Genomic DNA, 24,297 nt, shown 5'->3' on the forward strand with positions numbered 1-24,297 from the left:
ATCAGTGATTTTAATGAGCTTTTATCTGTGATATGTGTTGATTATGACTGTTTAATTATTGTGGGATACTTCAACATTCACATGGACAATCCCGAAGACAGAAGTACAATAGATCTATGTGACACTCTTAGAAATGTTGGTTTGACTCAACATGTTAAACAGCAATCGCACAAACAGGGACATATTTTGGACTTGATCATCACTAAGGGTCTAAACATTTCCAAGGTGTCTGTAACTGATGTTGCTCTATCTGACCACTTTTCTGTTATTTTTGAAAGCATCATCTGCAATGACTCAGTTTGCCAAAGAGACATGATAAGAAAACACATCTTTAAGGACAGTGCTGCTGAAACCTTTAACCAGATTTACTCTTCTACCTCCACTTTGCCCTGTAACACTGTAGATGAGCTGGTAGATAACTTTCATTCTAAAATCTCAGACATCATTGATTCAATTGCTTCAATTAAAGTGAAAGTTGTTTCTGGGAAGAAAATGTCTCCATGGAGAAGTGCTCCACCAGTCAGAAGTGAAAGAAAGGAGTGTCGAAAAGCTGAACGCAGGTGGAGAAAGACTGGACTCCAGGTTCACTATATTATCTATAAAGAGAGACTATACAGATATAACCTACAACTAAAAAATGTGAGGGAATCCTTCTTTTCTGAGATCATCAGCAACAAAATCAATAATGCTCGTGCATTATTTGCCACGGTCGACACGTTAACAAACCCTCCTGTAACTGTAGCATCTGAACTCCACTCTACCAGGGCCTGCAATGAATTTGTTAACTTCTTCACTGAAAAAAACCCAAAAGATCAGAGAGGCAGTCAGCACATCCACATCAACTCCAGGACCAAAGTTGTCTCCAACTAGAACTGATTTTGACAAAATTTCTCAATTTCACCAAATAAACTACAGAAACTTAGAAGAAACAGCAACTAAGCTCTTCTTCCTGCTGTCTCGATGTTTTACCCACAGCTTTCCTTAAGAAAGTTTTGTCTGTAATAACATCTGATTTAACACAAATAATAAACACGTCCCTTTTGTCAGGTGTTTTCCCCCAGGCCCTGAAAACAGCAATTATCAAACCTCTATTGAAAAAGAGCAATTTGGACAAGCTGCTACTGCAGAACTACAGGCCTATATCAAACCTCCCCTTCATCAGTAAGATTATTGAAAAAGCTGTGTTTCAACAGTTAAACAATTTCCTAACAACGACCAATCGCTTCGATGTCTTCCAGTCAGGCTTCCTGCTCACCACAGTACAGATACTGCTCTTTTCAAGGTGTTCAATGACATCCGTATAAATGCAGACTGTGGAAGAACCACAGTGCTGGTATTATTGGATCTTAGTGCAGCATTCGACACTTGTTAATCACTCCATTTTATTAGAGCGCCTGGAAAACTGGGTTGGCCTTTCTGGTACAGCACTCAATTGGTTTAAATCCTACTTTGATTTGAATCCTACTTGAAGGACAGGGACTTTTTTGTGTCAGTAGGTAACTTTACAGCACAGACCACAAAAATCACGTGGCGTTCCCCAAGGGTCCATCTTAGGGCCTCTCCTATTCAATATCTACATGCTCCCCCTAACTCAGATTTTAATAAACGATAACGTAAGTTATCATAACTATGCAGACGACACACAGCTATACGTTACGATGTCACCAGGTGACCATGAACTCATTCAAGCGCTGGGTAAATGCTTAGAAGAAATCAATGCATGGACGGGCCAAAATTTTCTTCAGTTGAATCAAAACAAAACCGAAGTAATAATCTTTGGACCAAAGGAAGAGCGTTTAAAAGTTAACACACAGCTTCAGTTAATACAGCTAGAAACCACCAGTCAGGCTCGAAACCTGGGTGTAGTGATGGACTCAGACCTGAACCTTCAGAGGCACATAAAGATGGTAATAAGGTCGGCCTTCTATCACCTAAAAATCATCTCCAGGATTAAAGGACTAATGTCTCAGCAGGACCTTGAAAAACTAATTCATGCGTTCATATTTAGTAGAATTGATTACTGCAACGGTGTCTTCACAGGTCTGCCTAAAAAGTGGATCAGACAGCTGCAGTTGATCCAGAACGCTGCTGCCCGCGTCCTCACTAGAACTAAGAAAGTGGAGCACATCAGCCCGGTTCTAAAGTCCCTACACTGGCTCCCAGTAGCTCAGAGAATAGAGTTTAAAATACTTCTGTTAGTCTATAAATCACTGAATGGCTTAGCACCAAAATATATTACAGACTTGTTGTCAGTGTATCAACCACCCAGACCTCTCAGGTCTTCTGGCTCAAATCTACTCTGCAGAACCAGAACCAGAACCAAACATGGAGATGCAGCTTTTAATTCTTATGCTCCACTAATCTGGAATAAACTGCCAGAAAACTGTAAAATCGCTGAAACCCTAAGTTGCTTTAAATCAAGATTAAAAACTTATTTGTTTAGAGTGGCCTTTGACTGGGCCATCTAAACATTATTAGTAAAGTTTTCAGTCCAATTTTCCTTTCATTTTTTTATCCATCATTCTATTCTCTTTATTTTATTTTATTTTATTTTAACTGTCAGCAACTAAAATAACAGCAACTAGAGAACAAAAACAACAGGGAGGAAACAAGGATCTGTTTTCTCCCTGTTGTTTTTGTTCTCTAGTTGCTTTTATTTTAGTTTATTCACTGTAATAATAATAATCATCTTTATTGGTCATTGCACATGAACATTACAACACAAATATCTCCTCTGCATTTAACCCATCCCTTATAGGGAGCAGTGGGCTGCCATTGTGCGGCGCCCGGGGAGCATTCTGGGGCTAAGGGTCTGTAGATTAGGTTCGTAGTTCATTATTGTGTTTGCACATCCCTGGACATTTCTGTGTTAATTAGCCTCCATCCTTCATTGGCTCTACGTTCTCCCGGTCTCCAGCTGCTCCACATTACATCTGATCTGATCTTCTAGTTCTTTGGTCATTTCTCCACCCTGCCTCTGTATTTAAACTCTGGTTTTCACTGCTCACCACTGGGTCCTACTGTTAGTCTCGCCAAGCCACGCCAGTTACTCTACCTGTGTTCCTTGTCCTACGGCCTTCTCAGTGAGTTACAGGTTCTGTTATTTGTCGTGTCTATGTTTCCTTGCCGCTCCCAAGCTTCTGTTTGCATGTTGGTCCAGCACAAAACCCACCATTCTGTGACAGTTCGGCTCCTAAGTTGTAAGCAAGATTAACAAAAGTGGTTCTGGACCTTTGACCTTATTTAGAAATCAGATTTCAACACAGGTTCTGAGAAGCACTGGCGAATGCTAACAGTTTTTCAGCTTTTTCGTGCAGGCTAAATCCTTTTGTTTCAATCCTCTCTGCATTACAGCAGTACTTGCAAACCTTCCAGTAAGAACTTCACTTGACCCATCTCAGACATTTTTCCATATAATGATTTTTAGACCTGAAAGTTTCCTTCCAACCGCCTGGAGTTGTTAACAGAACCCAGCAGACGGTGTTTGCTAGCACAGGACCTGGACTCTGTCTGTGGCCTGTGAGAGGACTGAGGCAGAGTGGAGGAGAGTGCTGAGTGGTGCAGTCCTCTGTGCCGTTCTGGCTGCACTCAGGATTGAGTTTTTATGTGTGATTCTGGACCTGGGCTCTGATCATCTATAGGAGAAACTACTCGTTCTGTTCTGGAACTTTATACAAAGTTTTTATTTTATTTGGAGCCCAGAGTGTCAGATATGAGTGAAGATGACAGGAAAAATGTTGAGGAAAGTCATCATTGCCCTGTAGCTCTTTGCATGTTTGTTTCTGTCATCCTCCCTCTTCCTTTTTCTCAACTGGACTCTTGTACCACTCTTCCCCTCCCCCTTATGCTGCCCCCTCTTCCTTAACCCCCGTTCCCCTATCTGACAAAGTATCCCCTCAGGAAAGTAAAACAAGGGTCACATGAATATTTTGTGAGGTCTGTAGTCGACCTCCTTTTTCCAGGTTCATATTTTTCAGAATCAGACAAATGATAAAGTTGCAGCAACTCATGGCAACTTCTGATTTATCAAAGCATTAAATTAACAGCAACATTTGGGGTATTTTTTCCATTTTTATTTCTGTGCTTTATAGCAGCTATAGTTGTTTGTGCACTGGTGCTTTGTGATAAAGCTGCAGCTTGTTTTCAGTTTTGCAGTGCACTGGAGGGCTGCTTGAGCTTTTGCAGAGATCTTGATCTCATTCGGCTTCACTGATAACAACAACACTATCTTTTCCATCTTAAAAGCTTCCCTGATAAACCAGACATCAGCAGCACAGCCATATCTTGATTGTTTGACTGCTCTCAGTGTTCACGGCTGCTGCCAACTGAAAATAGCCAATCACGTAAGGGGCTCAGCTGAAAACAGAACCATGTGTGGGGTTGTAGTTAGTGCGGGTTAATACCAAAGAAACGTTTCCTTCTGTTCCCCCAAAAATTACACAACCATTAAATGACTTTGCTTTGCAATAAAAAGTCTGGTAAACATAGAAAATGAGGTCCGGTGTCCAAGCTTTCTTCACCCCTAAAACATAAATTGTCTGTGTGCAGCAGCTTGGTAACCATTCCTTTTATTAGTTTGAACTATAACATTAACGTTTAGCCTGGATGAACATTTCTTTCCTATGAAAAAATAAACACATTCATTGTTTTGATCATATTTGCCAACTGGATCATTGTCTTGTCTTTATCTTTCTCTACTCATGCTCCTTTTAGAATAATAGTTTGATTTTGTCAGCTCTTTTTACTGCATTAATATGCTCTAATTTAGTTTAAATTAGTATTTCCTATATCTTAAGGTTTCAGGTCATAATAACAGCATTATTACTAAAATATCATTGCTGTTGGGATGACTTCGGGCATTTCGGATCTGACAAACTCCTCACTGAATGAAGAGCGTTTCTGCTGGAGAATTCATCATGGTTTATTTTGTTGTGGGAGTCTGTGAAACAGAAACCATGTCAGCGTCTAGCAGTAATAATCCATGTCTTATTAGGATCCTTTTAATGTGACTGACTGCTGTAATTCACGTCTGGAACTGGATGTATAAACCCGCACAAGAACAAACAGTGTAACTAGTCATTTCTGTGTCGTCAGCTGCTTGAATATAAGCTAGTAGATTAATTCCCTTGTGACAGAAAAGGCTAGGTGCATCAATGATGCTTTACTATGATGAAAAAACACATTTACAGCTAAACATCACAGATCCGAGCAGATAATGATCGTTTTCAAGGTCTGCAAAAACAAAATACATTGGGGAAAATATCCATCCATCCATTGCCTAAGGCCAGACCTCTCTTAAATATCTGCCATACATTCCTAAAATCATGAAATGAAGTCATTGTGATTGGAAACGAAGAGAAAAGTGAGGAAAATGAAGGTTATTCTCATCCTACCAAAATTAAACAACATCCAACTGAGGAAACTCGTTTGTGTACTTCACAGTAAGGTGTAACTTTTTCGATAAATTCATTTAAAAAAAAATCATCAGCGTAATAGTCCATCCAGTTTTCTCTGAGTCAGTCCAACTATTTTCCTGAAGCTGTGGAGTTGAGTTACCGTGTTGGGACATGATATTTGATGGTGTCCACAGGTATGGGTCTCAGTGTCCAGTTTCATGGATTGGCCTGACAATGAGCAGCCAACCAACTAGAACTCTCTCCTGTTTCAGAGAACAGGTGGTGTTGCTGTGTTGTCTTTGAGACCTTCATCATATTTTGCCCACCGTAACTCTGTCTGGTTGCTGTTTGCGGCACTAAACTCTGACTGAAGATTAGCATTCTAGTATCAGCAGCTATTTGCTTAATTACTTAGAACACAATCAATTCTATTTGTAGTTTGTAAAATTTGCTTTTTAATCAATGCTATTAATGGATTTTGTAGGTTGAATTTAAGGCTTTAAAGACTTATAAAATACTATTTTACCCTGATAAAATGATAATAGAGAGCAAAGAATGTGCTGTGTGTGAAACCTCTGCCTCTTATGTTCCTTATCTGTAATTGTCAGTGTCAGCATCACTGTTGTCTTCCTTACTGCAATCATTATTATCATTGATAATAGTTATCTCAGTTAGGTAGCTGTTTCTGTCATCCATTGACCCACGATTAGTTGCCCTGTATGTGACTGCTGAGAAAGAGTCATGTTTTAGATGAGCTGACATTTTGGGGTCATGTGCTACAGTTTGACCTCAGAAAAACAGATCTGAGATCTCTTCCAGCAAACATGACTCGGATCCTCTTTGTTTGGTTTTCTAAGCATTCAGTGTTTTCTGCCGTCACGGAAACAGTTAGACATGATCATAAGAAAGTATTTGTATCTGTGTAACATCAAACCACTCATCTCGCACTATTTAAGAGCCTATAAAAAAATCAAAGGCCTTCTTTCTTCCTTCATCTTCAGTTCTGTTAAGAGCAGGTCAGCAGATGTTGCTATTTTCACTTATATGGTCTACATTGCAGTAAAACGTACATTATTATGTGCTGTGTGTGTGTTCCGCCATCAAAATGAGGACCGTTTGTACCAAAGTGAGGACATTTTGCTGGTCCTCACGACCTATATTGCTAACGGTTAGGTTTAGGATCAAGGTGTGAATTGAGTATAGGTTAAGGTTAGGGTTAGGCATGCACTGGTAATGGTTAGGTTTAGGGTTATTGTCAGGGTTAGGGCATAGAAAGGGTTGAAAATGACTGAAAATCAATGGAAAGTCAACACATGGTCCTCACTACATATAGCGAAACAAGAGTGTGTGCCCAGCTGTGTGCTGCTTTCAAATGCTTGGCACAGCAGCAAAGCGTTTAAACAGAAACTGGAAGTTTCCCAAGTTCTTCCAGGCGGGTTCTGGTAGAGGGGCATGCTGGCTTGATTAAGGTACCAATGTAGATTATAATTAAGTTGGGAGTTTTCTTTAGGGCCAAGCCAGCCGCTGCCTGCTTCTATAAAACGACGCAGTAAGTTGAAGATGATACTCTAGAAGTTTTCTTTTGTCCTGGTGTTTTTAGAGGCGAGCCACTTCCTCCCGTTAGCATTGAAAGTAACCTTTACTCTGGTTCTGTCCCGCTGTTTTCATACTGCAGGTCTTGTAGAGGTTCTGTTGAGGTTCTGTAAACTACAGAGAGCAGCAGTGTTTGCAACAGAGGCCGGTTTACAATTTAATAGGAACTTCATGCAAGAATAGAAATGGCGACATTGTTTTTATTTATCTCTAACAAAACCCAAATCCTCACATAATCATGACAAGCTAATTCAGATAGACGGTACTAAAAGAATCCCTATACTGTATTTGTATCCATTATTTATTATCTATTTCCTCTCTTAAAGCTATTTTTTACATGTCCATATCTGAGCAGGGTAAATGAGGCGCTTTAAAAACGAAATTATGTATGACGTATGGAGTTGTAATATAGATGTAATACAGAAATTAAGTTTGAAAAGCATTGTGTAACCATTTATTTATAAGCTTTGCCTGTTTGAGAATTTTTATGTTTGTTAGTCCTAATGAACTGATCAACATGGATTTAAAATGCTTTCTTAGGATCTGTGTTTGTAAGACAGCAGCCTTTCATTTCTCGCTATAAATGTTATGTTCATTTCACAGTTTTCATAATGTATTTCTTTTTCATAAAATGGATGAATATTGTGCCACTTTTTGACAATTTATACAAGATTGTAACATTTATTTCACTTGGCTAAATACTAATATATATTTTAAGAAATTACACCAAAGCAGCTTTATATTTTACAGAATAAAGTAAGCATCGTATGCTTACATACAGCACGAGCTGGAACACATTACACGTTTACAAGTGAATTACTTGAAATTGTGTGTGTTTTTCAGAGCTGCAGTGCATTTGTTTCCATGCAGAACCTCAGTTTCTCTGCCTGCTGGTCTGGACCCACAGTCTTCTTCTACTCATGCCATAGAGCTGTGAATTCTTTGAAATATCAAGCAATTTCATCTTCTTTTTATCCCTGCTTGGTTGTTCTGCTGTTGGTAGAAATAGATTCCTAGAAGTAAAATAAAGTACCCCACCTTTCATTTCCTTGGTTTTCTGTATTAGGACATAATTAAAGTGACCTGGTCTTTATTTAAATCTCAGGTGTAAGAAACACACACAAATTATTTTTTAAACAAAAATGAAGCCAAAATGGAAAGGCTGTGTGCGAAAAACTCAATGCATCCTTGCTTCTTACAGAGGATTCTTCTTACAGGGAAACACTTAACCAGATGCTGCTAATCAAACCTACTTGATTCATTGATCAGCAGGTTTGGATGTACCGCTACATTCAGCCCTGCTTGGAGAGCATTGTGCACAAATGTTGTATTCAGATTATTTGTTTCTCAGCCGACAGAGATGTGACCATTACTGTTCTATCAAAATGTTGTGAAAAGCAATTAACAATTAATCAGTTGTTATTACATTCTCCTGCTATCTACCATTGAGCAGTTAGGGACATGCTGTGGTCAATAAATGATTTTTTTATCTCGAAAACAGAGAAAACTTTGATAATACTCCAGCATTTATTCTTGTATGTGGCTCTAAACTGAAGCACAATCTGTTCTTCTGCAGATGAATCTCTGCCGGACTCACACACCTCCCCTGTGGAGGTTCTTGGGGATGTTCCAAGGACAACAGAATCACCATTGGCCTTACCAGTCTCACATTACACTGCCTTTAAGAGCCCAGAGTTACCTGGTGCCCTCCTCTCCCTTCCTGAACCAGTTCCCAAAGCAAGGACTGCTGACAGCAAGCTTTTTAAATCAGGACATGGTGCATATAAAAACTCTAAATCTGTAATGCCAAGGAATGCCTATTCAGAGGAGACTGGTGTTCAGACTCCGTCATTAAGCCCCACTAGACTTCAGGGGTTTGAGGCATCAGCTACAAGCTCCACTGAAGGGAGGGGGGTTAGGACTAATTCTGACAAACAGGAATATCATTTTCCTCTTTATTCTATGAGACTGAAGCAACTGCCCCAGTCAAATACATCTGTGACAAAAACACCTCATCAGGATCTTGATTACAAAGAAGAAACATCTTCAAACATGGTCAGGAATGGGACATCAAAACAAATGCAGTCAGTCATGACCTCAGCTGCTGACCTGCCTCTTGAACCTCCTAAACTGGCTCTGTCTGAGTCTTTGACGGACAATGGTGAAAAGGTTGTTTCAAGCTGGATGGTGCAGAACAAACATGAACATGACATAAACACACTACCTAACCTAGACCAGATTATGGCTCCTGGTTACCACGTGCCTTTCATCACCCCCCAGTCCTCATTAATATTATCTGAACCTAATGAGGTGCCTTCAGAAGACTTCTACCCCACCAACACTATGGATGTAGATTGGGGCTCTGGAGACTACTTGGAAACAATGTCCTTCAACACAGATAAAGACGATTATTCTCTGGTTACTAAGGTGCTCTCTGACCCGTATGATATGGAGGACGACACAGAAATCTACGACACATCCTTTCCTTCCAGAGTGGGCATATCACCTTCATCCATGCACCCTGGTCATGTCTCATCTTCTCCCAGCCTCATGACAGCATACCTCACCAATGCTCCACATCAATCAATTCACCCACCCTCACTTTCTACACAGGCTCCCTCTTTGCTGAACCCAACTTTCACACCTGGTACTGATGTACCTGATGCATCAGACATAGATTGGGGAGATGCCTTCACAATTCGACCAACAGATGTCCTCTTACCTGACATGAACAGCTTGGAGTATTACACCACTCAGCTGACAAAGGACAGCAGTGTTTCAGAAAACGGAGCAGAGTACAGGGACAATATCAATGAAGACTCCATCAATGCTACAAGGGCCCCATCCTCCGTTGACCTTACCACGGATTCTAAACTGATGGAGGCTAAGTCCTCCAGCGATCTGTCAGGGTTTGGGCCTCATTATGAATCACCTACAGTGGAACCCACAGAGAACACTCCAACCTACATCTTTGATCCCTCCTCCTCTGTATGGGGTGCTCCAGTTCCCACCTCAGGCTGGTCCACACATGCGCTCACTGTAGACGTGGATACTGCATTGGTTTTACAGCCAAGTGCAACACCTTTGCTACCAGAGGATTTGGTTTCTTCTTCTTTGTCAGATGTCCATTGGTTTGTCACAGAATCCTTTGATGACAGCCCTACACTCATCACTCCTGCCATAACTGCAACTTCAGCCTTTTCTCCAGCTCCTGCTGAAGCTACTGGAAACAACACTGCTGTTACAACTGAACTAATGTCTGGAGACTCCTTTGCATCTGAACAAACTGACAATAGGACTCTAGTTTCAACTGAATCCATGTCTCACAATGTTACCCTGGTTCCTCCAGTTATGTTTGTTGATCAGAGCGTGACTGAAGACGGGGCTGACAACATATCCACATTGACCTCAGTCCCAACAAGCAGTGAAGTTGTTACAGTTTCTGCTGCCACCGCAAGTCCAGCTGCCACAAATACTCCTCATCCAGCTACAACCGGAACGTCTGCTGCCGCTGAAAGCTCAACTAGTGTCAGCATCTTTGCTGTTACCAACAACAAAACCACGCCTACATCAACAACATCAAGACAGTACCTCTGCAGAGCTGACAGCCCTGCTTACTTAACAAAGACGGGTAAGTCGGAAGTCTTTTACCCTGGATAACTTTATGAATAAATATCCATATATGAGAGATTACAACTCTAAAATTCTGCTTGTTGTCGAAGGTTTCTCTTCTGAGGTGACTGTTGGATTTGCCAAATCTCAAGTCAGAGACATTCTGAAAGTGGAATTTAACAAGTCAGTGGAGCTCCAGGTAACATTATTTATTATCTGTCATTAATATTTCATTTAAAACAGTAGTATGGGCATCATATCCATTAAACAGTCAGTTTTACTACATTCAAATAATATCAACTGATTTATGTTTGGCTGCTCTCACCTTCAAAATGCCTGATGCTGAAACTGTCCAAGCAAATGAGCACACTATGATGGTTATTAAAAATGGTACTTAAATGGTAATAAACTGAATAAAAAGAACCTTGGCACAATCTTATGTTTGAAAGCTCTCAGATAAGCCAACATTTTACAACTACACATAGTTTTAAAAGATTTGAGTGAACTAAAAAAGGTTTGTCCACCTACATTGGCTTATTATTGTGTAAGTATGTAAGTTTTGTCTGCATACACAAAATAATACAAATGCTTTAAATGTCAAAAATATTTAAGATTTTCTTCATTTAAAAGGAGTAAAAGTGTATTTTTCTTTCACTTTTTCACTGCTCTATGTATATAATTGATTTGTACTTGATATTTATGTATATGGCTCAATTAAACCAATACCGGTTTCTGCTATGTCATCACATTCAATGTTTCCATTAGACTTTCAACATGAAATTGTGTAAATTAATAAAGGAAACAGTATCATTAAACAGGATATTGCATGACGCAATAGTCAAACATGGTGGGGGCGGTGTGATGGTCTTGGGCTTTGTGACCATTTTTTTGGTTATGTAGCCTGAAAAAGATCCCAAATCCATGATGATGATGTGGCATGACTTTAAACAGCTTGTTCATGGTTGAAATCCCGTTTAATGCGACTGAAATAAAACAGTTCTGCAAAGAAGGACCGAAATTCCTTCAAAGTAAGAAGAATCACTCATTTCCAGTTACTGCAAATGCTTAAAAGCTGCTGTTTCCACAAAGGGTGGAACAACCAGTATTTGGTTTAGAGGTTAATTACTGTTTCACATAGGGCCATATTGGTTTGCACTTTTTTTCCTTAATAAATGAAATCATAATTTGAAATCAGATTTTTGTATTTACTCAGGTTGTATTTGTCTTATATTAGAATTAGTTTGATGATAACAACAGTTCAGTGTGACAAAACAGCAGAAGCGATCTCTAAAGAGGTAAATACTTTTTCACAGCACTATAAATGATTTTCTTTATATATTTGCTATATAGGTCGTTAGCCCTCCACCACAGTTTGTGTTCCGGGTGGTGTCGGGTCCAGTAGTGTACACAGCCATTTCTGTCATCAATGCTCTGCAAAGGTCTGGCCGGAGCTTCCTGTATGTGTCCCCCAACTTACCGACACCAGACCAGAAATATCATGTCCACACGGGTACATTTTCATCTCCTTAAATATTGTTTTGATGCTGCTGAAAACATTTATTGTAACTGTTTTTAAACCCTATCTGAGCCTCTCCATGACTCCTCTGTGTGCAGTGTTGCAGTTTGTCCCTGGTCACATAGACGTGCGATACTGCAGCTTCTCTGAGAGCGTCAAGAAAGGTTTGATTATGGCTTTTGCAGAAGTGTGCCGCCGGTCAAAGGAGTCAACCAACTTCACCGTCCATGTGAGAGATTATTTAGGATACCTTCCCTATGACTTTGCATCTAAAGGCCTAATAAACTGTTTGCTGTGCTAGATCATTATGAAGGCTAGCACCTGTCTGTCACATATTTGGTTGGGAATGGACCTTTATAATATTTTATCTTATCGTTTATATATTTTATAATAGTTCTATGACATTCAGACTGATGTTCCACTGCGGTGGTACTTATTTAGTTATGTTCAGAAGAAACGTTGGTATCGGTTCTTTACAAAGTGGATATTAAAAGATGTTAAAGAGGACAGTGGTGAAACAACAGCAAGTGCTGCTCATTTATTGCTTTGGTCAGAACTTCAGTCTGGGAAGACGTCAAACCCAACTCACTACCAGGTCCAAGTTTGAAAAGCAGCAACATTTGTTAATCGATGTTCTCAGTGACAAGATTAACAAATATTAGCAGTGCAGGCTGTTAACAATGTGAAGTTCTGCTAGCAGACTTTTAAAGACTAGCAACATGATCATTAATTAAGGAAGGAATGTTTAAAGAGACGTTTGTGAAAGATTTCACTAGAAAATAAATACATTTTTATTGCTTCTATCACTGTTTTATACAGTTTAACCCAAAGTTATTCATACCCCCGGAAAATTCATCTTTTAGTTTCACCAATGTGTTTTTTCTGACTGGAATTGAAATGAACTTTTTGGACCAGCTCAGTAAGAGTCAAGACTTGAATCTGATTCAGGATCTATTCAGGGAGGTAAAGATTAGGGTGATGGTAAAGAGGCCTTCCAACCTCTAAGACTTGGAGCTCTTCAAAAGACCAGAGGAAACATGCAGACAACTGCTCTGCAATGTAATGCCAATAAAAATTATTTAATGGATTATTGAAAAGGTACTAAATAGCTTTCAAAATAACATTCTTTAATAAAATTCTGGGTGTATGAATAATTTTGGGCTCAGCTATAAAAGGCAACCACATTGGATATTGAGCTTAGGATTAATGAGAAACATTAAACTTTCTGTAAATTTTTCCAACTTCAAACTTAACAAATTTTACTTCTTTGTAACCTTTGATGCACATTTTTGAACAAGTCGTGCAGCAAAAATGAATCAGAATGTTTTTCTACATACATAACACAACAAACTGAAAAAGCCCCAGCCCAGTTCTACTGCTGCTTTTAAAATGTCTGCATTTGGACATCTTGCTACATGCAGAGGCAGCATGTGTGTTGCCTTACTGAAGCAAAAGGAATTAGATGTTGACGGGTTAAATTGGTACTAAACATTCGAATATTATGGGCGTGGTAGTGGCGCAGGGGTAAAGTGTGCAACCCACCTAAGGGGTTTAAGTCCTGACCTGTTGACCTTTGCCTCATGTCTTCGCCCGTCTCTCTCTCTACCCCATTTCCTGTCAGTCAACTTACAAAATAAAGGCCACAAAATAAAAAATGAAAGACATTCACATTTTATTCAATCAGACATTTCACACACAATAGCCCTGGTATAATGCTGCTTTCTCAAGACCCCTGTCCTGTCTTAAATGAATATTTTCAGTGCTCCACTTGGACATTTTAATTGTTTTATCAGTTCTAAATTGTGGTATTGTATACCGTTGTTGCTCCCATTGTCTGGAGCTGAACTCTTTGCCAATAGCAGGCTCCCTCAAAATCCTTCTGTTGTGCCCACCCTAAGGCACACCTGTGCAATAATCACACGGTTTAATCATCTTGCTCACTTACACAGATTTAGACACATTTGTGAAAAGCATTTAAGAGAAATATTCATATTTTTATTTAGTGTATATTGGCCAAAGTCCACTCTCTCCTTGTCAGTCCAAACTCTGCTCTCATTCAGCATTTAGACTACAGGTATAAAAGTTTTTTACTGACCTTTTTATTGATATTTTTTATAATCCAATAAAAACAGATATAGGAGCACAGGTTTTTGGGTTTTCATATCCACACTGCTAAGTTCTGTTTCTTCTTTTCTGGTTGTAAAGCCAATTCTAACAGAATGGGAACCTTCCCGTGGCTCGTTAAAAGACCAAGGCGCTCCAGTTGAACTACACTGATTATGTTTGATGCATTTTGTTGCTCGTTTCAGATTCTAAACATCACCATGGCGGCCAACAAATCTGTGGAGCAACAGTTAGTGAAGCAGCAAGTGGGAATCACATTCACTGTTAGTGGTTCAAGGGGTTATCTGATGGGGTCGAAGGTCAGCAACGCACTGATGAAACTCTCAATGGTAGAATTTAGCTACTACATTGGTTTTCCTGTGCTGCAGATTGCGGAGCGTGAGTACCATAAGGTTGTATATCTGGAAAATTGAGCAATCTGCTTATATTTCCTGCTGGATCACCAGTTTTTATTTTAATCCTTCCGTCTTTGTCTTTTAGCTTTCCATTATCCACAGCTGAACACCAGTCACTTACTTCGCTCCTCCTGGGTCAGAACAGGTAGCATGGTTCCAGTTTCTGGCCCTGTCAGTAACTAGAAAGCTGTTATCATTTAAATGACTTTTGATTGGTTTGTTTATAGTTCTCCTGGGTGTTCTGGACAAGAAAATGAGTGAACGGACCTTTCAAGCTAACATGGAGCGCAGACTGGCCATGTTGCTCGGGGAAGCGATGGGACATCTCAGGCGGGTCAAAAGAGCGACGACTGTTGGTAACAGTAGCATGCAGGTAACGTACCTTCGGCAAATAAGATTTAAGGTGTGTTTTTTTCTCAAAACCTGCTGTGTTAACTCTGGCTGTTACAACTGGGCTGTTCCTTTAAATGACTTCCACTGACGCTGAGTGGGTAACTCCTCCCTCTGCAGCAGCGCTGAGCTGCTGGGTGTGGAAGAGGCTCCTGTTCCCATGATTTTCAGCAGCAATATTATAACCATGGATCCTGTCACAGCGACTATACTGAGAAAGTCACTACAAAGTCCACTGAAGGGTATAAGTGTAACAAACTTTAAAATGAATATGCAGTTGTCTTGTTGCCCTTAAAGAGAGAGAACATAGAGCGCTCCAGTTAGGATTAAACCATGGTGTTCCCCAGCTATAGCTTGGGATTATTTGACAGTGATTACACTCTGAAACCGATTTAAAATCATTTCAAATTTAAAGGAACTTTGTAATATTAGCAGGTTTTTCAAAATGAAAACTTGTTCACTGTGTCCCAAATGAGGATAAACCACACATGCAAGAGCAGCAGCTTGCTTCCTAACTTAAAATCTGTTAATAATCCCAGAGGAATGCGGTTGTGTTAATCTGTGCCTCAAAACGGAAATGTTTTAAAATCCTCAAATATTAAATTACCTGGATGGTTGAAAAAACAAAATTAAAACTTGGTTAAGAGGAAACATGAGCTGAAGGTGAGTCTGTATTAAAAATTAACCAAATGGGTGACACCCTCCTAACAAATCTCCACCAAATATTTCAGGGTAATTAAAAAGTATTATCCCCCTGCCAGGGCTGTTGTCTGGGGTCAACTCTATCTGGTAATCTGTTTTCACCCTGGTACATGCAGTGGAAGCGGAGGGGGGTAAATAGTGGCCTCCAAAAATAACCCTGCATCCTGGAAACATATCGTGCAGAAACACACATTTGTTCAGGTCTAAGCCGCACAATGGGCACACACACTAGTGGGTTTTACTTGTTTAACTGAAACTGGAGGTTTAAGTTAATAGAAATCTCTATAAATATATTAGATTCATGTCTGTTTATCTTTTATATCATTATAAATGGTTGAGACTGTCTTTCAGTGCTGCACTGAGTACAGAGGACTCATTATGTGAGTTCCAGTGTTGGGAGCAAGTGACAACCTTGGTGCTTTACTAATCAAGCTTTAGCTTTTGTGGGTCTCCTCTGCACCTGATCATCTCATCTCCAAGGGGGGGCAGGATGTGGCCTTTTCTCCATGGTAACAGCATCCAATTTACTCAAGAGACACACCACTTACCAACCTCCACCTAAAGGGGTTCAGATTTCTGTTGCTTTTCCTCGTTTCTTCACTTGCTGACTGCTGTGAGGCGCAGACCCTCTAACAGCCGATCAATTATTCATTCGGTTTCTCTCTCAGTCTGTATTCTTTGGGTGAGATGATTAAGAGTTGTCTATTTTGGTAAAGTAGTGGCTTTAATGGGGTGAGATTCAAAGATGTAATGGAGAAGTGAAATATTAAAGAAACTGAGAAGCAGTGAGCGTAAAAACAAGACTAAAGGGACTTGCTGTGACAGATATGGAATGGATGGATAGGAAGTGCGTAATGTGGATGTTAAAGAAGGGCTCTGTGAGTAATAATATCAAACTCAGCTGGAAAATAGCCTTCATCAGAAATTATCCTAATTTAACCCACCTACTATATTAGGTAAACAGATGATTTACATTTCGAACAGTTAGTCTTTTGATATTCCTACAAGATATCTTTACAGCCTAAAATATGTTTTAGTAATATTATTCTAAACCTGGATTACCATGCACACTTAATAAAACAACTTATCTTTGATAGTTGAATTTAATAAGTACAGTGAAACTGAAACTGGGCATCTAAGTCCTTGGTCTCTTTCTTGTGCACACTGATCCCCATTCTGCATGTCAGACCGATGCCCCAATCTATCATGACAGAATAGGCATAGTGTTGTCACCCATGAAAATACCTGATAAGGCTTTCTAAGCAGATAAAATAGGAAGCTAGAGGGAGGGGGACTCTGCAATAATACACACATTCATGCTGACCTCTTTCCACTCTAATAACTGTGCATGGACTAGAATCAACTCTGCATGATGATGCCTGGCCAGCATTTCTTTTCTGCCAACCCAGACGTGACCTCAGCTTTAGGCTTTCCGGTTGTACAAACAGCAGCAGAGCCAGAGGGGACTGAGTGGGAGACTACAATCACACACACACTCTCTCTCTCTCTCTCTCTCTCTCTCTCACGCACACACACCAATAAAAGTATGTCCGACTAAAAAGATAAAATGTGGATCATTTAAACAGTGGCAAGTCTGATCAGAAATGCATTTGCCACCTAGCGTCCTACTGTTGATGGCATATACAGTAAACATGAGTAAATATTTAAGGCAGTTTTCAAATAAGGATTTCATTTACTGAGAGAACAATGTATCCAAAATATGTCACCATGTGTATATGACGGTTCTCACTGTGCCTCTGGAGACCCAAATTTTAGAAATGGCTTTGTAACCCTTTTAGATTTCAACGATTTTCTGTTCTTTAGTATCTTTTAATTGGGGCGTGACATGTTGAGATATTCTAGCCTACATCATGTCATCAATTCAATTCAGTTTATTTATATAGCACCACTTCACAACACATGTTGTCTGAAGGCACTTCACAAAGGGTCCCACTGATGGTCATTGTTATACTAAAAACCACAAGGATTGGGATATCTCCCTCTGTCAGACTGATTATAACATCAGTCAGGTTCTGTTTCAGTGATCTTGAATCTTCAGTTCTGTCAATAATCAGGTTTTGGTCTGGCAATTTCACACAAGCCCAGGTTTGTTTTTGGATAACTTTTTTCACCTAATAAATGAAATAATCATTTTAAAATGTGCTTTAGGTATTTCCCTAAAAATTTGTTTAATAACCGTAAACATTTAAAAATGCCAAAATAAAATAAAAAATTGGAAGAAATCTGCGCATACTTCTTCATATCACTGTGTATTGTGAGTTTTTTTGTCCTTTTTGTGAGACTTAAAATTAAGATTACTGTTGCACAAATGTTCCTTTGAGGGTTTAACCCATGCTGCTATGGTGGGTTACATGACAGAGCCAAGTCTGTTGGGCCCAGTTGTGCTTTCTGCCGTCTTACGAACTCAACTACTCAAAGTTACATTGTTTCACTGGAATTAACTATAAAATATTTTTTTCCACAGCAGTTGTGACACATTCCTCGTTAGGATCTTAATTAGAAATTCCATCCTTAATAGAGAGAGCGGGCTGCGTGCGTCATCATCCAGGAATAGTTTGTTCTCTTCTGGAAGTGCTTCTTGCCAGCTGCTTGGGTTTGAAAGTGTATCTACGGAGTAACACAACACATTTTACCATCCTGGTTACACTTCAAGGTTCACAACAAAGCTCATTGCGGTCTCCACCGATGTTCAAAGCTTAAAATAAATATAGATGAGAAGAAATAGAGTCTCGAAGCAAAATATGAGCAAAAAGCATTAAAAAACCTTTAATGAGATGGATTACTGAAAGGAAAACTAGGTTAGGATAACATAGCTATCCTAAGTAAGGATAGCTATGTTATTATGAGTGGTGATTGGTTTGTGTGATTACATGACTGCCGAACATGGCATGTTCTCTCTCACAAAACAGCAGATCCCTTTTCCAAAGCTGCTGTCAAACTATTTATTTTCTTGCCACGTATCGTCCTACATGGTTCCAAACTCAAGGGAACGAAGCACATTTTGAGAAACAGCAACTAGTGTCACATACTTGAATTTTGGGTTTTTCTTTAACTTTAAAGCCTGATGCAGGAAACATTGGTCTGAAAATGATATATTTAAGACTCAACTGTTTATTGTATGCTTTTATCAAAACAAACGAAAAGTTTATGTTCCTCTTGAGTCCAGGATGAAATAGTCTGTCTCCTCTTTCAGGTTTTGAGTGTGACCCGGGTGGAGGGTGCAGACAACCCAGCAGAGATGGTGTATTTCGTGGAGGGTCAGAATGGTCATAGGATGTCTGCAGTCCAAACTGCCAACCTGCTTAACAGCCTGGATGTTCAAAGGGCTGCCATCATCCTGGGATACCGTGTGCGGGGCATTTTGGCTCAGCGTGAGTATCCTTTCTGTGCAAGATAGCGAGGTTCAGAAACAGTTCATTGAATTCAGGTAAACTAAGTTAAAGTTCCCATGGGGAAGCATTTATACTGCAGAGGTGGATGACAGCAAGCCTAGCTTTTTAACTTTTTCTAATTGTCTTGTACAGTTATAATGTGTGTTTTTATTGGATGCAAATAGAACCTGAATTCAGTTTTTCATTTGAATAAATCTGCTTTGTCCTTTATCATTAAAGCTTTAGGGTTAATCTGTGCTCCATTACAACAGTTAGTTCAGCTAAGCTTTGCATGGTTGATGCACCACATTTCATCCTGTGGCTCTGTTGATGTTTTTTTAAAGCTGTAGAGAAGGTGCCATCCTCCCCTTCTGACCCCGAGAACACCAACTTGTGGATCATCATCGGGGTGGTGATTCCTCTCCTCCTGGTCGTCATCATCATTTCCATCCTCTACTGGAAACTGTGTCGGACGGACAAGCTGGAGTTCCAGCCGGATGCTATGACCACCATCCAGCAGAGACAAAAGGTACATCTCACATTTATCCATCCACCTATCCATCCATTCACCTACCCATTCATCCATCCATGCATCCATCCATGCATCCATCCATCCACCTATCCATCCATCCACCTATCCATCCACCTATCCATCCACCTATCCATCCACCTATCCATCCATCCACCTATCCATCCACCTATCCATCCACCTATCCATCCATCCATCCATCCACCATCCATCCACCTATCCATCCATCCATCCATGCATCCATCCATCCATCCATCCATCCACCTATCCATCCACCATCCATCCACCTATCCATCCATCCATCCATGCATCCATCCATCCATCCATCCATCCACCTATCCATCCACCATCCATCTATCCACCTGTCCATCCACCTATCCATCCACCCATCCATCCACCTGTCCATCCACCTATCCATCCATCCATCCACCCACCTATCCACCCATCCATCCACCCACCATCCATCCACCTATCCATCCACCTATCCATCCACCATCCATCTATCCACCTGTCCATCCACCTATCCATCCACCCATCCATCCATCCATCCATCCACCATCCATCCACCTATCCATCCATCCATCCATGCATCCATCCATCCATCCATCCATCCACCTATCCATCCACCATCCATCTATCCACCTGTCCATCCACCTATCCATCCACCCATCCATCCACCTGTCCATCCACCTATCCATCCATCCATCCACCCACCTATCCACCCATCCATCCACCCACCATCCATCCACCTATCCATCCATCCACCTATCCATCCACCCATCCATCCACCTGTCCATCCACCTATCCATCCATCCATCCACCCACCTATCCACCCATCCATCCACCCACCATCCATCCACCTATCCATCCATCCACCTATCCATCCACCATCCATCCATCCACCCACCTATCCACCCATCCATCCACCCACCATCCATCCACCCATCCATCCATCCACCTATCCATCCACCTATCCATCCACCATCCATCCATCCACCCACCTATCCACCCATCCATCCACCCACCGTCCGTCCACCTATCCATCCATCCACCTATCCATCCACCTATCCATCCACCTATCCATCCACCCACCTATCCATCCACCTATCCATCCACCTATCCATCCATCCACCTATCCATCCACCTATCCATCCACCTATCCATCCACCTATCCATCCACATATCCATCCATCCACCTATCCATCCACCTATCCATCCACCTATCCATCCTTCCATCCATCCATCCACCATCCATCCACCTATCCATCCATCCATCCATGCATCCATCCATCCATCCACCTATCCATCCACCATCCATCTATCCACCTGTCCATCCACCTATCCATCCACCCATCCATCCACCTGTCCATCCACCTATCCATCCATCCATTCACCTATCCATCCATCCACCTATCCTTCCATCCATCCATCTACCTATCCTTCCATCCATCCATCCATCCACCTATCCACCCATCCATCCATCCATTCACCATCCATCCACCTATCCATCCATCCACCATCCATCCACCTATCCATCCATCCATCCATGCATCCATCTACCATCCATCTATCCACCTGTCCATCCACCTATCCATCCACCCATCCATCCACCTATCCATCCATCCATCCACCCACCTATCCACCCATCCATCTACCCACCATCCATCCACCTATCCATCCATCCACCTATCCATCCACCCATCCATCCACCGGTCCATTCACCTATCCATCCATCCATCCACCCACCTATCCACCCATCCATCCACCCACCATCCATCCACCTATCCATCCATCCACCTATCCATCCACCATCCATCCATCCACCTATCCTTCCATCCATCCATCTACCTATCCTTCCATCCATCCATCCATCCACCTATCCACCCATCCATCCATCCATTCACCATCCATCCACCTATCCATCCATCCACCATCCATCCACCTATCCATCCATCCATCCATGCATCCATCTACCATCCATCTATCCACCTGTCCATCCACCTATCCATCCACCCATCCATCCACCTATCCATCCATCCATCCACCCACCTATCCACCCATCCATCTACCCACCATCCATCCACCTATCCATCCATCCACCTATCCATCCACCCATCCATCCACCGGTCCATTCACCTATCCATCCATCCATCCACCCACCTATCCACCCATCCATCCACCCACCATCCATCCACCCATCCATCCATCCACCTATCCATCCACCTATCCATCCACCATCCATCCATCCACCCACCTATCCACCCATCCATCCACCTATCCATCCATCCACCTATCCATCCACCTATCCATCCACCTATCCATCCACCCACCTATCCATCCACCTATCCATCCACCTATCCATCCACCATCCATCCATCCACCCACCTATCCACCCATCCATCCACCCACCATCCATCCACCCATCCATCCATCCACCTATCCATCCACCATCCATCCATCCACCCACCTATCCACCCATCCATCCACCCACCATCCATCCACCTATCCATCCATCCACCTATCCATCCACCTATCCATCCACCCACCTATCCATCCACCTATCCATCCACCTATCCATCCATCCATCCACCATCCATCCACCTATCCATCCACCTATCCATCCACCCACCATCCATCCACCTATCCATCCACCTATCCATCCATCCATCCATCCACCGTCCATCCATCCACCCATCCATCCACCATCCACCTATCCATCCATCCATCCATCCACCCCCCTACCTATCCATCCATCCATCCACCATCCATCCATCCACCTATCCATCCATCCATCCATCCACCTATCCATCCATCCACCTATCCATCCATCCATCCATCATTCACCTATTCATCCATCCATCCACCTATCCATCCATCCATCCATCCATTCACCTATCCATCCATCCACCTATCCATCCATCCATCCATCCACCTATCCATCCACCTATCCTTCCATCCATCCATCCACCTATCCTTCCATCCATCCATCCATCCAACTATCCACCCATCCATCCATCCATTCACCATCCATCCACCTATCCATCCATCCATCCACCTATCCATCCATCCATTCACCATCCATCCACCTATCCATCCATCCACCTATCCATCCATCCATCCATCCACCTAACCATCCACCTATCCTTCCATCCATCCATCCATCCACCTATCCACCCATCCATCCATCCACCTATCCATCCATCCATCCATCCACCTATCCATCCACCTATCCTTCCATCCATCCATCCACCTATCCTTCCATCCATCCATCCACCTATCCACCCATCCATCCATCCATTCACCATCCATCCACCTATCCATCCATCCATCCACCTATCCATCCATCCATCCATCCATTCACCATCCATCCACCTATCCATCCATCTATCCATCCATCCACCTATCCATCCATCCATCCACCTATCCATCCATCCATCCATCCATTCACCATCCATCCACCTATCCATCCATCCATCCATCCATCCACCTATCCATCCACCTATCCTTCCATCCATCCACCTATCCACCCATCCATCCATCCATTCACCATCCATCCACCTATCCATCCATCCATCCACCTATCCATCCATCCATCCATCATTCACCTATCCATCCATCCATCCATCCACCTATCCTTCCATCCATCCATCCATCCATTCACCATCCATCCATCCATCCGTCAATCCACCATCCATCCATCCATCCATCAATCCACCATCCATCCATCCACCTATCCATCCATCCATCCACCTATCCATCCATACACCCACCTATCCATCCATCCATCCATTCACCATCCATCCGTCAATCCTCCATCCATCCATCCATCCATCCATCCACCTATCCATCCATCCATCCATCCATTCACCATCCATCCGTCAATCCTCCATCCATCCATCCATCCATCCATCCACCTATCCATCCATTCACCTATCCATCCATCCACCTATCCATCCATCTATCCATCCACCTATCTATCCACCTATCCTTCCATCCATCCATCCACCTATCCTTCCATCCATCCATCCACCTATCCTTCCATCCATCCATCCATCCACCTATCCACCCATCCATTCACCATCCATCCACCTATCCATCTATCCACCCACCTATCCATCCATCCATCCACCTATCCTTCCATCCATCCACCCACCTATCCTTCCATCCATCCATCCACCCACCTATCCTTCCATCCATCCATCCACCTATCCTTCCATCCATCCATCCATCCACCTATCCACCCATCCATTCACCATCCATCCACCTATCCATCTATCCACCCACCTATCCATCCATCTATCCACCTATCCTTCCATCCATCCACCCACCTATCCTTCCATCCATCCATCCACCCACCTATCCTTCCATCCATCCATCCACCTATCCTTCCATCCATCCATCCATCCACCTATCCACCCATCCATTCACCATCCATCCACCTATCCATCTATCCACCCACCTATCCATCCATCTATCCACCTATCCTTCCATCCATCCATCCACCTATCCTTCCATCCATCCATCCATCCACCTATCCACCCATCCATTCACCATCCATCCACCTATCCATCTATCCACCCACCTATCCATCCATCTATCCACCTATCCTTCCATCCATCCATCCACCTATCCTTCCATCCATCCATCC

General features: G+C 42.0%; 1 protein-coding gene across 1 annotated transcript in view; it reads left to right on the forward strand.

Moving 5' to 3' along the window:
• Window positions 1-24,297, forward strand: part of si:ch211-1e14.1 (UPF0606 protein KIAA1549) — a 55,077-nt gene that overhangs the window by 8,672 nt on the left and 22,108 nt on the right. The window contains exons 3-11 of the mRNA XM_047381002.1: window positions 8,566-10,620; window positions 10,712-10,800; window positions 11,952-12,111; window positions 12,216-12,346; window positions 14,427-14,619; window positions 14,722-14,781; window positions 14,864-15,009; window positions 18,943-19,120; window positions 19,465-19,649. Coding sequence (XP_047236958.1) covers window positions 8,566-10,620; window positions 10,712-10,800; window positions 11,952-12,111; window positions 12,216-12,346; window positions 14,427-14,619; window positions 14,722-14,781; window positions 14,864-15,009; window positions 18,943-19,120; window positions 19,465-19,649 — 3,197 coding nt within the window. The remainder of the gene's footprint in view (window positions 1-8,565; window positions 10,621-10,711; window positions 10,801-11,951; window positions 12,112-12,215; window positions 12,347-14,426; window positions 14,620-14,721; window positions 14,782-14,863; window positions 15,010-18,942; window positions 19,121-19,464; window positions 19,650-24,297) is intronic.

Source organism: Girardinichthys multiradiatus, chromosome 2 (assembly GCF_021462225.1).
Source record: "Girardinichthys multiradiatus isolate DD_20200921_A chromosome 2, DD_fGirMul_XY1, whole genome shotgun sequence".
Classification (NCBI taxonomy): domain Eukaryota; kingdom Metazoa; phylum Chordata; class Actinopteri; order Cyprinodontiformes; family Goodeidae; genus Girardinichthys; species Girardinichthys multiradiatus.